We start from the raw sequence: 15,296 nt of genomic DNA, 5'->3' as shown, positions 1-15,296 counted from the left end.
ATCACGCCACTGCACTCCAGCCTGGGTGATAGGGTGAGACCCTGTCCCAATTTAAAAAAAAAACAAAAACAAAAAAAACTAGCAGAATGAATGACTTCATGCCCTCACTGTACTTGGAGAAGTAGGTCGTGGAGTGGACTGGCGGGAGGGGCTCTGGTTATCCCACTGTAAGCTGGACTAAGCTTTCCATTAGAAGTCAGTAGGAGATTAATTTGATGTGTAATATCAATCTCCAAGGTGCTCCAAGTTGTAGTGTCACATGGCTGCCTGTAACTCCGTGAAAAGACACTGCTATGGGCCATGAGTTGAGGAGAGAGTGGAGGAAGAGCCCTTCAACTGATTAAAGCCTGACAGGGAACCAGCAGCTCCCAGCACACTGCTGTCAGTGCCACCTCGGCACCTGGGGCCCTCCCAGAGATTCTAATTTGAGAGGTATGGCAGAGGTGTGGCCTGGGATTTGGGACATTTTGGGAGATTTAAAAGCTTGAGAGCTAATGATTTAGGGAAAAAAGAAAAGGCAACTGTCAAAATGAGGAACTGCCTTGTATCAATAAACAAAAACTAACAACTATGAATCATACTGTTGCCAAATTCAACCTCAAAGCATCGAGAAACCACACAAATATATAAGGCATTTCTATATTTCTGGAATTGACCTCAAATGTATTTTTTTTCTTTTTTTTTTTTTGAGAGGTAGTTTCGCTCTTGTTGCCCAGACTGGAGTCCAAAGGCACGATCTCTGCTCACTGCAACCTCCGCCTCCTAGGTTCAAGTGATTCTCCTAACTCAGTCTCCCAAATAGCTGGGATTACAGGTGTGTGCCACTACACCCGGCGTTTTTTTTGTTTTTTTGGTTTTTTTTTTTTGTAGTTTTAATAGAGACGGGGTTTCACTGTGTCAGGCAGGCTAGTCTGGAACTCCTGACCTCAGGTGGGGAGACAGGAGAAGAGAGGTTTATTTAGCACTCATGCATGAAGTATGTTCTGAGCACCTTTCCTGGTTCAGGTGTTGTGCTATGGACACTAGGGATACAGCACGGGGCATGAACGGGGCTCCTGTTCTAACAGCTCGTTTTAGTGTAGGTAGACAAAACAAAGTAAGAGAATTTCAGGTAGTGAAAAGGACTCTGAAGACAGTAAAAAAGGATATGATACAGAGAGAGATTTAAATTATATGGTCTACTTTCCCATGCGAAGAGAAATCTATCTGTATGCCTTCCCTCCTGTTTCTAGTCATATAATTTTTTAATGCCTCCTGGAAGTTGGCTATATGAAACTAGCAACTGCTGTACTGCGCATCCATGAATAAAGACACCTTCAGCAGCTGTGACTATGCCAGCCAATCTGACTTAAAACACCTCCCTTTCCCCTCCTACACTTATTGACAGTTTACAAACAATAGTTTGTTTACCTATACTACAAAGGATCCTTTAAAAACAGGTAAATATTGTATTGACCCATTTTCTATGGTACACATCAATGTCAACCATTTAATCAATAATGGGTTTTTTGTTTTTCCTGAGAAAGGGTCTCACTTTGTCACCCAGGCTAGGATGCAGTGACACAATCTTGGTTCACTGCAGCCTCAACTTCCTGAGCTCAGGCGATTCCTCCCACCCCAGACCCCCAAAGTAGGTGGGACTACAGGTCCCTCCCTCCCTCCGTCCCTCCCTCCCTCCCTCCCTCCCTCCCTTCAACAGAGTCTTGCTCGGTCGCCCAGGCTGGAGTGCAGTGGTGCAATTTCAGCTCACTGCAACCTCTGCCTCCCAGACTCAAGCAATTCTCCCGCCTCAGCCTCCTGGGTAGCTGGGATACAGGCGCTCACCACCACACCCGACTAATTTTTTGTATTTTTAGTAGAGACAGGGGTTTCACCATGTTGGCCAGGCTGGTCTCAAACTCCTAACCTCAAGTGATCCACCCACCTCGGTCTCCCAAAGTGCTGGGATTATAGGAGTGAGCCACCACGCCCGGCCTTGATAGCACTGTTTCAATTCCAAGAACAATCCCATACTCTGACAATCAGAGGAGCTCTTTAAGATCTGGGACCCAATAAAATAATGGTTTAATTAGGTATTCCTGGCTGAGTGTGGTGGCTTGTGCCTGCATGCCTGTAATCCCAACACTTTGAGAGGCCGAGGCCAGAGGATAGCTTGAGCCCAGGAGCTCTAGATCAGCCTGGGCAACATGGCAAAACTCCATCTCTACAAAATACAGAAAATTAAAAAAAAAAAAAGGCTGGGCATAGTGGCATGTACCTGTAGTCTCAGCAACCCAGGAAGTTGAGGTGGGAGGATCACTTGAGCCCTGGGAGCCTGGGAGGCAGAGGCTGCAGTGAGCCACAATCACACCACCGCACTCCAGCCTGAGCAACAGAGCAAGACTCTTTTTTCTTTTTTTTTTTTTTTTTTTGAGACAGAGTTTCGCTCTTGTCACCCAGGCTGGAGTACAGTGGCACGATCTCGGCTCACTGCAACCTCTGCCTCCCAGGTTCAAGCGAATCTCCCGCCTCAGCCTCCTGAGTAGCTGGGATTACAGGTGCCTACCACCATGCCCGGCCAATTTTTTTGAATTTTTAGTAGAGATGGGTTTCACCATGTTGGCCAAGCTGGTCTCAAACTCCTGACCTCAAGAGATCCACCTGTCTCGACCTCCCAATGTGTCGAGATTGGGATTATAGGCATGAGCCACCATGCCTGCCCGACCCTATCTTAAAAAGAAACAAATAATAATAATAAAGCACTATATAAGATGAACCATATAATCTTGAAATTGTAATAGGTGTATACTGCATTTGTCTATTTTGCAGAAAAAATTTTAAAGCAATTTCAAAAACTGTCAAGTAGAGGAAAGAGAACCAGAGTTCTTCAAAATCCCAGTTCAAATTCTAGCTTCTTCACTTACAAATGAGAGGATTTAGGGGAGCAAGTTCATGTCAGTTTCCTTATTAACCTCATCTGCCCTGCCTACCTTCTTCACAAGTGTGAGAAGCAAATGGACTCCTTCTACGTGAAGGCAAAGGCCCAGGAGAGGTGATCCAGATGCCTTCTGGTTGTGCTGGGCAACTGCCTGACTTCAGCAGCTCAGCCATTCAACAGCCTTCATGAACCACATTCAAATCCCACTTAAAACCCAAGCCCTTGTGGCAAGAATGAGCATCTTTTATACCTGACACTTGGATAGGTGTGTCAATAAATCTGCCACCTCTGAGGGTGTGTTCATGTTACTAATCAGCTTCTTCGTGACTCAATTTTCCACTTGAAGAGATTAACTCTCTCTAGAGTAAGCTAACGCTGACAGCCCTGCTGTGCCTCTGCCCCTGGGACTGACCGCCAGCCAAAGATGCAGGGCTCCCCTGACTTACAGAACACATTTATTCCACCAAAACAAGATGCCAAATGAGTCTCATCTCCCACCAAATTCCTGGTCCATCCCCAAAACCCAATGGAAGGCCCCTGAGGGCTGGACACACTCCCCACAGGTAGCTATCCCTGGCCTTTCTGACACTAGGAAATACCTGGCTGGCGGCCACCAACCACCTTCTCAGATCCAGGTGTGCCCTGCTGCCCCCCTAGTTCCTGACAGCATCACTCAGCCCCGTACCTCGGAGCTCCATCACCTCCCACACTCTCAGGAGACCTCAGCTGGCCCAGGAGCCTTCCAAGGTCCACCTCAGAAGCACTTCTGACATACTGGCTCGTTTGGCTTTTCTTTTTTTAACAATATATTTTCCCACATCTTTGAGTTTTCAGAAGTAGACCTGTGTAGGACTCCCTTTTCAGATGCCTACATCTTATCAAAACACTCTCCTTCATGTGTGTACATGTCTGGTGTAAGTGCACATGTGTCTGTGTGTGTGCATACTCCAGCTCTACTCCCAGAGTCGGGCAAGCAGGGCTGAGGCCATGACAACTCTGGTTCACCCCTGAGGTTCCCTTGCTATGAAGACAGCTTCCGTAGAGTCCTCTGAGGGCCCACTGTGCCTGGGGACTTCCTGGACATACTCATGAAACGCACAAGAAAGCTTGCAAATTCTACCAAGTCCCTACTGGGTTTAAGAATGAATGGCTGATAACCGTGGATAGCCTTGCCACTCTACTCCCTGAGAAATCCTGTTTCCCCTTAGATTCTTACCAGGCCACTAGAGAGTGTAGGCACGGCCCGAAGGCCTGGAGGAGAGCAGCAGCAGCTGTTGGGGTGATGCCACAGGACAATGATCATGGCCACTGCTCCATGAAGTCCCGGGCAGGCTGCTTGACACTCTGGCCTTCCCAGCTGCACAGTACCAAACCAAATTTGGATTCATTTCTAGCCACTGTCTGCAATCCTGGCTTTTCTTTCTCACCTCTATTTTCCTTTTGCCCCAATTTCTTCTGGTATCTATTTAATCCTGTGGCAATGCATGTGTTTTACAAGCCAACTCAAATCCTTTCTAGAGTGAAGCAGGGCAAATAAATTAAATGGTCATAATCTCTAGTAATCACTTGGCAAACCCTTGCTGGGTAGGGTGTGAGAGGAGCAGCCTCAGCACAAGGGGCTCTCAGACCAGAGGACCAGAGGACCAGTGGCCCAAAGGAATCCCTGCCATTTCTCTGGGAGCAAACCTGAAGCATACCACAGACAGGGCCAACGGCGTCAGCAAGACAGGAGGGGCCATGAGGAGAGACAAGAAGACCCAGCTGCAGGCAGCAGCCCCCACCTGGTATAAAGCCCACCACTGCTTACTCTGGTTTCAGGACCCAAGTTGGTTCTGATTCACTTTAGTGAATGAGAAGGCAATGAAGGTTTCTATTCTGCCTGCCTTCCTTTTTCTTTTTTTTTTTTTAAGAACAGGAATGCTGGACAGTTAAACTCCCACCAAGAACTTCAAGGTACCAGGCAACTCGGGACTTGCTCAAGGAGCATCAAGACAGCTGTAGCTTTGGCTCCACAGATTGTACTTCACGGAGCTCAGCAAGGGGGCTGAGAACACCCAGGTGGGCAATCCTTCCTTCCTTTACCAGCCCTCAACAAAGGCCAGCCAGAGCAAAAGATCTGGCCCCTGGCCTTAGAGTGTCCTCGGTGAGAGGACAGCAGCAATCTTTCTTTCCAGGCCTCCACCTTGACTCAGGAATGCTTTTCCCATCCCCATCTGCCTCCCTTTGATGTAGGTTCCCTCTACCCCAAGAACTTCTGTAATTTCTCCAAAGCCTTTTGACACCGTGGCCAGTCCTGCAGAACAGAACAGGAAATGATTCAAAGAGCCCTGGGGGTGGGTAACAAGTGGGCTGCTCACCTCCACCAAGTTGCAGTTCAGGCCAGCTGCCATCTCTGTGTGATCTTAGGCAAATCTCTCAACTCCCTGGGCCTGAGGGTCCTCATTTGGGCTGCGCAGCTTCTACCCACACACAACAGTCCTGAGCCCTGACTACAGGCAAGGATCATGTGAGGGTAGCCAACATGGGTAAGCCTTAAGAGGCCCAGCCTCAGGAGGGCAGCTGGTGTGTCAGAAATTACAAGACCACGAAGAAAACATGAGCGCCAGAGGCTAGGCGTGGTGGCTCACGCCTGTAATCCCAGAACTTTGGGAGGCTGAGCTAGTCAGATCACTTGAGGTCAGGGGTTTGAGACCTGGCCAACGTGATGAAACCCCATCTCTACTAAAAACACAAAAATTAGCCAGACATGGTGGCATGCGCCTGTAATCCCAGCTACCCAGGTGGCTGAGGAAGGAGAATCGCTTGAAGCCAGCTAGGTAGAGGTTGCAGTGAGCCCAGATCACACCACCGCACTCACTCCAGCCTGGCCAACAGAGTGAGACTCCATCTCGAAAAAAAAAAAAAAATCATGAGCACCAGGTGAGGCTCAACAGCGGACGGTCATAAGCACTGTCCATGCCCTGACAACTCCCAAAGCATGTCTGCAGCCCAGAATTCTCTCCCCAACTCCAGACTTCTCAGATCTTCTTGACACCTCCACTTGTGTGTCTAGGAGACACTTCTTTGTGTCCTGAACTCAACCCCTCTGCTAACCTGCTGCACCTACAGCCGCCCTCACCTCAGATGATGGCAGCTCCGCTTCCAGCTGCTCCACTCACAGACCTCAGAGTCATCCTCAGCTCCCCTCTCACTCTGCCCAGTCCTCTAGCAAGGCCTGTCGGGTCATCTTTAAAACATACCCAGAACTAGCCAGGTGCGGTGGCTCACGAGGTCAGGAGATCGAGATCATCCTGACTAACACAGTGAAACCCCGTCTCTATTAAAAAAAAACACAAAAACATTAGCTGGGCGTGGCAGCGGGCACCTGTAGTCCCAGCTACTCAGGAGGCTGAGGTAGGAGAATGGCGTGAACCCAGGAGGCAGAGCTTGCAGTGAGCCGAGATCATGCCACTGCACTTCAGCATGGGCAACAAAGCGAGACTCTATCTAAAAAAAAGAACCGGCCAGGTGCAGTGGCTCACACCTGTAATCCCAGCACTCTGGGAGGCTGAGGCAGGCAGATCATGAGGTCAGGAGATCGAGACCATCCTGGTTAACACGGTAAAACCCCATCTCTACTAAAAATACAAAAAATTAGCCGGGCGCGGTGGCAGGCGCCTATAGTCCCAGCTACTCATGAGGCTGAGGCAGGAGAATAGCGTGAACCCGGGAGGCGGAGCTTGCAGTGAACCGAGATCACGCCACTGCACTCCAGCCTGGGCGACAGTGCGAGACTCCGTCTCAAAAAACAAAACAAAAAAAAACCATACCCAGAACCTAGCCACTGCCCAGACCTCTGCAGCCCTGCTGGGTCCAGACCCCCACTATCTTCCACCTGGATGGGGACAGTGGCCTCCTGACCCAGCTCCCTGCTCCCACCCTGCCCACACACAGCCTAAGGGATCCTCCCAACCCTCGTGTTCCCCTACCTCGCTGTAGATGAAAGTCAAGAAAATTTCTGACATAAACCCAGAAGGCCCAGCACCGGGCCACTGAGTGCATGGTCTGCAAGGTAAGCACAGTGAAAGTGTTTCAAAAGCTCCTGGCAATGACGTCGGCACAACATCTAAACACGGACACAAAAGTACCCGTCTGGATGGACTAGGAATTCAAAGCATGCTCTCAGCCAGATAGAGTTGAGAGGCCCTGCCCCACACCTCCTCCAGGCCCACCTCTGCCACGCTCCACCCCCATGCACCAGCCATGCTCAGTCACTCATCGCCACCTCACTGGCTGCCTTTTCACAAACACCTTGAGTACACTCCCACTTCAGGGCCTTTGCACAGCTGCCCTTCTGCCTGGAAGGCTCTTTCCAACCTCCACAAGGCTCACCCCCATGCTCATTCAATGCTTGATCCATTCATACTACAAGCCACCCTCCCTTACCTCTCCAAAGACACTCAGCAGGACTTTTTGTCTTGCTGTTTTCCAGAGCACTCGTTACATAACATGCTGAATAATTTACATTGTGTTTTTCTTTCCCATTACCATGTAAGCTCCATGAGGGTAGAAGGCTCTGTTCTCTGCTCAGTGCCTGGTACCCCATGGGAACTCAATAAATACAGAGCAAAGGGCAGGTAGGGCAGGCTTCAAAAGGAAAGCCCAGAGCTGCGCCTGCAGGCGGATGTCAGCAGGCCTGGGAAGGTCTGGAATGCTTCTGTGGGAACAGGAGGACCCCCAGACTGAGGGCAGGGGACACAGCTGGTGGAAGCAACTGAGGTCTGCAACGTCAAAGGCTCTGGGATGGCCCTGCAGGGCCTGACATCTAAAGGGGCTTTCTGAGACTCAGGACCAGGGCATCCTTTATAAAGATGGACGGTGGGTGAGACTGGGAGAGGCTGACAGCAGGAAATTGGTCAGAAGGCAAGCACTGAATTGAGGCCATGGAACACGATGGACAATTCGAGAGACTTCCAAGGTCAGATCTACAGATCTATGTGGGAGGTGAGAGAGAGGGAGGGGCACAGGGAGAATGAGATGAAATATGGCACTTTCATGAAAGAAAGCTCTCCTCAAACATCCTCAGATTATTGCCAGTCACACAAGAGGCCTTCCTGGCTGTGGCTGCTCTCATGTGAAGAGGGCTTCCGAGCAGTCTGCCTCCTCTGCCTCTGTGGGGTCTGCGGTCTCAAATGTACCCCTCACAAACACCTCTCCTGAATCACAGCCTGCATCTCACCTGACAGTTTTCTGAATGGCTGGCATCGTTCTGACTTTTCCACTGCCGATTTCCAAGGTGTGCTCAAAACAAATCCACTGGTGTGCATAGATTAAGCACTTACCTTATACTCAACGCTTTGTGAAGCATCAAGAAAGAACAGAGAAGAAACATGGCCAGGGTCTTTGCCCCCAACTCCGACAGCCCCCTACCCTCTGACGGGGAGGGAGTGAGATGTGAAGAGGATGCCACACCCAACAGTTAAAGGAAGAAATGCAACCCATATAACACTTGCTTGCTCAAAACTCATCTGGGGCATGAGAAATCTTCAAAGAAAAAAATACTCATTTTTATCTTCAACTCCTATCAGGGCTCAAGGACAAGAGAAATCCACATGGGGTGGATACCTTAAGCAACTTGTCAGGTTGGAGGAACAGGGGGCAGGTGGTAGGAGCGATATCCAAGCAGAGAGAACTGAATGGCACAGGCAAAGGTGCAGAGGCAGGGCCAGAGACAGCTGCAGCAGGGGGCAACGGCCAGCCTGCAGGCCTGCCAGGCCGTATTTAACACGCCAGGAAAGCCAGTTTGCCAGCAGGAGAGCTAGAGGGCCAGGGGAACACAGAATTAGCCACCAAGGCTCAAAACAGACCTTGTCAGTTACCAAATGGGTAGAACACAGGAAAAACAAAAAGGGAACTCCATGGAGAGTTCTGCGGGACCTGCTGAGAACAGCAGCCCCTGACTGTCCGGGTGGGGTGAAATGGGCATGTAACTCCAATGCCTCTGGGTGACCCTTTAACGCATGGTTTTATCATTTACATTCTTTACAGTGCAGAGCTGGCCTTCCTTACATTTTCTAATGTCAGTTTAGAAGAAGCCAAAATCCTGTATAAACTGTTAGGGGAAAACAGGGGCATGAAGGGAAATATCCTAGAGTTAAATATAGTTATCACACAAATACCCAAGTCAAACAAGCTGTAATATTAATGAGGCATGAATGAACAGTAACTGTTTCCAGGGCTGAATAAAGGCTGGCCACCTTATCAGGGAAGTCGCACAAAAGCTCTCTGTCGTGCCCCTTCTTGTAAGAAGAGTAGAAGAGAACAGACACCTTTCTTCTCTGTAGCAGAGACCCCACTTGGGACCGAAGGTAGATTAGACTGAGAGCATTTTCTTGTAGGCAACAGTGAAAATCTGTTTTCAGTTTAACCTGCTACAGTTGTAGGGCTCTGATCAGGATGCATTATTAATTAGTAGAAAGAGAAGCCCCATTTTTAGTTACCCATTGAATTAGGTATCTTCAAACACCATGACCTAGAATTGACAGTACAGCTAACTCTCTGTTTTCCATGGTAACGGGGATTTCAGGAAGAAAAGCAGTTAATTGGGAAGCAAAAAAACAATCCCATTTTATTCAGAGCAAGGCATACATTACTGCATTAAGGATGATGGCTTCCAATGACCATCCAGTGAGGATCTTACATTGGTCTGGCGTTGTGAGGTTTAAATCACACATTTCCGGTCCAACAAGCCAAGGTGTCTGACCCACCACCATGGGTGGGCCAGACAGGTAGCAGAACTCCCTCCAGTTTGTCAGGGAATGGGAGCATGGGGAGAGCATGGGCCATCACCCCATGCCTTACCCAAAGAACAGCTCCCTGCTAAACTTTTGACAGAACTTCCAGCAAGTGACATGTGATCCTGGGAAGGGAGCACAACCAGGCCACAAGCTCCCAGGAGAGAGGAAGAAAGGGCTCCTGGGCCTGCTGGAGGCCAAACCGCCAGGCCCAGAGGAGACAGGGAGAGAGTTGGCTGTACTGGCATGGCAAGCACACCCCCAGCAAGCTGCCCAGCATTTCTAGTAAGGAAAAAAGCAAACCGCCGTCCCACCTCGGGCTGCGCGGTCACAAGTGAGGCAGGGCTGGGACCAGTCACCATTTGGGCGGGAGGCTAGCCCCAGGTGCGGCAGGAAGGGGTGGCGCTGGCTCAGTGGCTGCAGCTCCTCACTCTGACCCAGCGGGGCCCCTGTGCGGTGCTGGGGGCACAGCGAGGCCTCAGGCGCTGTGGGGCAGGGACACACACACACACACAGAGAGAGACACGCCATTAGAGGGTGCACAGCAGCCCCTGCAGGAGGTGCAGGCCAAGGTTGCTCGGGGTCAACCTCGCAGCCCACTGCGGTGGAAGCTATGAAAAGCCCGCTGACCACATTCGACCCTGAACATGCAGCTCAAGCGTAAGGTCTGAGGGAACCAAAAACGTCAGAGCTGGAACTGTGGCAGTATCATTTAGCCCAGCAGGACCTATGGCTACAGGCCCTGGACTCGGTATGAGGAGGAGGGGTGGATCAAACCAGGTTCCTACACCCCCACTGTCCCACCCCTGCATCTGCAATGTTCCACAAATTGCTCACGGAACATGAAGCTGTTTCAGCTCCTTGCTTAGCATCCTCTGGATTCTTGAGAATAATGATTGTGAAAAACACATAAAAAGAATGGCAGCTCCCCTTGGCCTGCATCAAAGCCACAGCCACAGCCATAGGAACAGAGGAAGTCAAGACAGTCTGGGACCAATTCAAGCCACAGGGAGCCTCTCTGGGGGTTTGTGAGAGGGTCCTTGAGAGAAATGAAACAATTTCACTTCTTAAAAGACAATCTTCATTTTTTTGGTGCAACTTAACCCTACGTTGAGGCTTCTGGAGATTAAGGTTAAATTGTTTTCAAGAGGTTTAACCAAGGTCACAACTTTTGCTTAAGCAAAGCAGTTCAAACTAAGAAGGAAAAATGACAACTACATATGGGACACAAATATGTTAACCTGCTCCGAGCTCGGTAATAATTCAGAATTCCTAGAAGCAGGAAATCTGACTTTAATATGCAAATCTCTCATTTAACACATTTCTCAAAATGCTAGTGGTGGCGGTACAATGTCAAATCGAAACCTGCAAAAGCAGGAAATGTTAGTAAATGGTCTGGTAATAGAACACTGACTAAGCAAGGGTTGACTAAGGTCTGTCAAACTACAAACAACTTCCTCTAAAAAAAAGTTTTCTGCTATGCTGACATAGCGTTACTAGGGATCTGCACTTTTGTTTCAGCAGCCAGAAGATATAATTTCTACAACCCCCACCTCCATCCTCACCCTGTCCCCCAAAGGCCACTAGGGCCACCTGTCTCTTTGAGTGTGGGGTCCACACTGTGGCTGGCACAGCACTGTGAAAATGGAGAAACACTTGCTGGGGGACCACTTCCAATGAACCACCAGGATGCCAATGTGGCTCACAGAGACCAGCTTCCATCAGGCCCTGAACTCCACTCTGTTCCCTGAAACCTCTTCTGACCATAGGACAAAGACCCATATTAATCCAACATGCAAAACTAGAACTAGACCGGCCCCACTCAATGCAGACCCAGCCATGCAACCAAATCACCAGGAACTCTCATTTGCATGTTTGGAAGGGAGGCCTTGTTCACACTAGCAACCTGTACAAGTTTTTTGCTGAAGTAGAATAATACTGAGCCATTCAAGAAACCTGCAGCTCAGTCGGTAGAAAAATATTTAATATGAGATTAAAGAAACAAGATTATCAAGAAAGAGCATTCGTTTCCTCCTGGCTACCAGAGTCAACTCCCCATTGTATGTGCAGCAGGACAACCCTCTTTGCTGCCAGACCCATTCTGACAAGGAAGCAGAAAAGACCTGCCTCTGCCCACCTTCTGCCCAGATGTACAGAATGAGACCCACAGAGCAGCAAAGGGTGTTAGAGACCCCTGAACCAGAGCAGCCAAGGGACTAAAATAAAAGTCCCTTTATAACCAAAACTCAATCCAGACCAAGAACAATTTGCCTGGGCCACCAAAAGCTGGGTACTCAGGACAGGTTCAAGCTCTGCAGTGGTCATCACTCCCTAAGCCCAGGGACACCCACCCCACCTGTCACCCATTGCTGCTGCTCTGGCAAAGTGTGAGAAGCACTTCCATTACTCACAGCCATGGTAGGAGGCCGGGGAACCCCCAGCCTTGCCATACTCCTGCTCCGAGTGGCTGGTGGAGAGGTTGGGCTGGCTGGAGCCTCGCCCAAAGGTGATCTGGTTGCTGCCCATGCCAGTGGCAACCTGGGCCATGCGCTCTTTGGTTTTGAGAGCCTGGGCCCTCTCAGCCTTCAGCCGTTCCTCATCCTTGAGGAGGGCCACCAGTTGCTTTGACTTCTCACGCACATTGATGCCCTGGTCCTTGCCATCTCGGTCAATGTACTGGAAGTCCTTCAGGGTCTGGATGGCGAAGATGTTCTCACGGCACTGCTGGGCCACGCGTTCAGAGCCTGTCTTGATGAGGTAGTCCAGCAGGGTCAGCGCCTTGTACACATGCCGCCAGTTCTTGCCATGGTCATTGAGCCGCTTCCACACCATGCTCATGATCTCCGAGAAGGCCACCACATTGTAGGTCAGGTCGGCGATCTCGGTCATCAGAGAACTGGATGGGCCCCACGGGTCATTGGAGGTGGCTTCCCGGACTTTGATTTCTGCCTCCGAGTAATTGTTCACAATGTTTTTCATCTGCCGTCTGATAGACGAAGTCGTCATTTTTATTTTCTTTGTTACAAGTTTAAAGCCCTTCAAAGAGAGAAACTTTCCTGTCCTTGGTAAGTGCGCACCCTATGAAGGTTCAGTTTCCGTAATCAAGCTGGAGTAAGATCCCTGAATGGTCATTTCCTCCTGTGGAGCCTCAGATTCGAAAAGCTGGAAGCCATGACCTAGAGAAAGAGAAAACCCACTCCACTGCGACGTAAGCCCCCTGTGAGGGTGGGAGACTGGTCCAGCAGCAGGTACTGGGTAAAACTGGGGAGCTGAGTGGACATACCCAGCCTCCTCAGGATGAACCCAAGATAAAATCAATATTACCAGTTAACAATGAATAAAATTTACACTCAAGTTTAAGCCTTTAGGAGAAAGGAAGTAAACATCATGACTATTGCTCTATTTTCAAAACACTTCCACTGGAATGGCTATTTTATGGGTTGTCTTTTCACTGCCTGGCAAAAGTCAGTTGTGAAGAATCGGAAATGCTGGGGGAAGCTGATCTTGGCAGATTTAAAATTATGTGTGAGACCAGATATGGTGGCTCACACCTGTAATCCCAGCACTTTGCGAAACTGAAATGGAAGGATTACTTGAGGCTAGCCTGGTCAAAACAGCAATACTCCCATCTCTATTTTTTTTTAAGTTTATTTAAATTTAAAAAAAATACACATTATGACAAGAAAGAGACTAATTTCAGGTCTACCTTAACTCAAAAATGCCTGTCAATACCTTCAAAACTGCTTTGGTCCATTGTGCTTCCAAATGTCCAGAAAATTCTCCTTGACAATCACTTTTCGCCTGACCTTCCCTGCTCAAGAATTTATAAAGATTCCTAACAGCTCTTCTAGAAAAAGGATAAAGACCTCCACTTGGCTTTCAGAAGCCTCCAGCATCTGGCCCAAGCTAATACAGCCTGAAAACTAATCTGGTTATAGCCCAGCCCCTCATTTCACAAAGAAAACTGAGACCCCTGGCTAGCCTTTAACTCGCTCCAACCAAACACATCATCTATCCCCTCTCTTTCTCCAGATAACACTCACTTACCAGGCTACAGTGAGGTCCACGTCTGTGACATGAGGCTGCTGTTCACAAGTTTGGTAACCTTCATCTGCCTCATCACCAGCGAGCACCCAGCACTTAGCACTGTGCCCGACACAGAAATGAACACTGTTAAATAAATAAATGTTACAGGTTAAAAACAGAGTCCCTGCCCTCAAGAAGGCCACAGTCTGGCAGGGGATGAAAGTTCCTTACCTATAAAATGGGAAAACTGAGTCCCTAGAAGTCTCCAGGGATTGCCCCAGGTAGATTAGGACAGCTAGGGCCCGGATAGGAAGCAAGGCGCTCCACCCACCATCCTGACCACCTGCTTGGCTGTCCCCGCAAACCCTCAGGGGAAGGATTATTTTTCCCACTATACAAGTGAGGAACCTGAGGCCTGGAATCACACAGTCAGCTGACTAAGGTCACTCCAGGCCCAGAACCTGCACCTCCCTTTCCTCCTGTGGTGGTCTTTACTCTCAAGATGTTTCTGCCACAGAAACAACAGGTAGCTCCTACCTTCCTCATCTAAAGCCTCAGATGGGTAAGGGGCACATAAAAAAAAAAAAAAAACAAGTAAACAAAAGGTGGCAGAAGCAAGGAAAAGCCACAGGAAATGCAATGACTACTCATCACAATCACACAAAAAGGAGGGTTTGCTATTGTGAAATATGTACTTGGTCTTCATCCCTGTCACTTGGCAGGGATTCCAAACCTAAAATCCTCAGAATCTCCACAGTGATGTCTTTTTGCATGTGAATGATTGACTGAGGGCTGGCAGTCCCTAGGCAACTTCAGGATGGGGCTGGTCACCAGAAAGACCAAGGCAAGATCAGTCCCGGGAAGGGGAGAGGGACTGAAGATTATCACCAATGGCCAATCATTTAGTCAATCATGTCTCCATAATGAAGCCTCCATAAAAAGACATAAGGACAGGCTCAGGAAGCTTCTGGATGGCTGAACACATGAAGGTTCCTGAAGGGTGACACCGAGGTATGGCATGGAAGCTCTGCATCCTTCTCCTCCACCTGGTCTATGCATCTCTTCATCTGTATCCTTTGTAATATCCTTTATAATAAATAGGTAAATACAAGTCTATTTCCCTGAGTTATGTGAGCCACTCTACCGAATTAACTGAACCCAAAGAAGGGGTCTCAACTTGAAGCTGGTTGGTCAGAAGTTCCAGAGGCCTGGACTTGCACTGCTGGGAAGGAGAGAGTGGTCTTGTGGGACCAGGCCCTCAACATGTGGGATCCGAAGCTACCTCCAAGTAAATATCAGAGTAGAACTGAAGGATACCTAGCTGGTGTCCTGCAAAACTGACTGCTTGCTTGTTACGTGGGGAGAAAGTTACAGAAGTCTTCTGTACTGATTGCTGTTTAGTGTTAAATGAGAAAATAGGAAAAAGCACTTTGTATGATCTTCCACACACAATAAGGGGGCAGGTCGTAAAATTTCACACTGGTAATAACCCATACATCTGCTCTGGCCAAGGAGACCTTCTCTCCACCCTCAAATATGTCAAGGAATCTGACTCTATCTGAAGTCACAGAACAGGGCTT

The 15,296-nt window shown here is 49.0% G+C and overlaps 1 protein-coding gene across 1 annotated transcript in view; it reads right to left on the bottom strand.

The window, feature by feature from the left end:
• EPN2 (epsin 2) overlaps positions 1 to 15,296 on the bottom strand; it is a 70,758-nt gene that overhangs the window by 49,511 nt on the left and 5,951 nt on the right. Inside the window, exons 2-4 of the mRNA XM_011998238.1 lie at positions 13,738 to 13,860; positions 12,102 to 12,866; positions 10,005 to 10,175 (exon numbers count right to left, since the gene is read on the bottom strand). Of these exons, the coding sequence (XP_011853628.1) occupies positions 10,005 to 10,175; positions 12,102 to 12,696 (766 nt within the window). The 5' untranslated portion in view covers positions 12,697 to 12,866; positions 13,738 to 13,860. The remainder of the gene's footprint in view (positions 1 to 10,004; positions 10,176 to 12,101; positions 12,867 to 13,737; positions 13,861 to 15,296) is intronic.

This window comes from Mandrillus leucophaeus, unplaced genomic scaffold (assembly GCF_000951045.1).
Source record: "Mandrillus leucophaeus isolate KB7577 unplaced genomic scaffold, Mleu.le_1.0 Scaffold564, whole genome shotgun sequence".
Taxonomy (NCBI): Eukaryota; Metazoa; Chordata; class Mammalia; order Primates; family Cercopithecidae; genus Mandrillus; species Mandrillus leucophaeus.
Note: the sequence above shows the minus strand (reverse complement) of the source record. Positions and strands in the feature narration are given on the sequence as shown.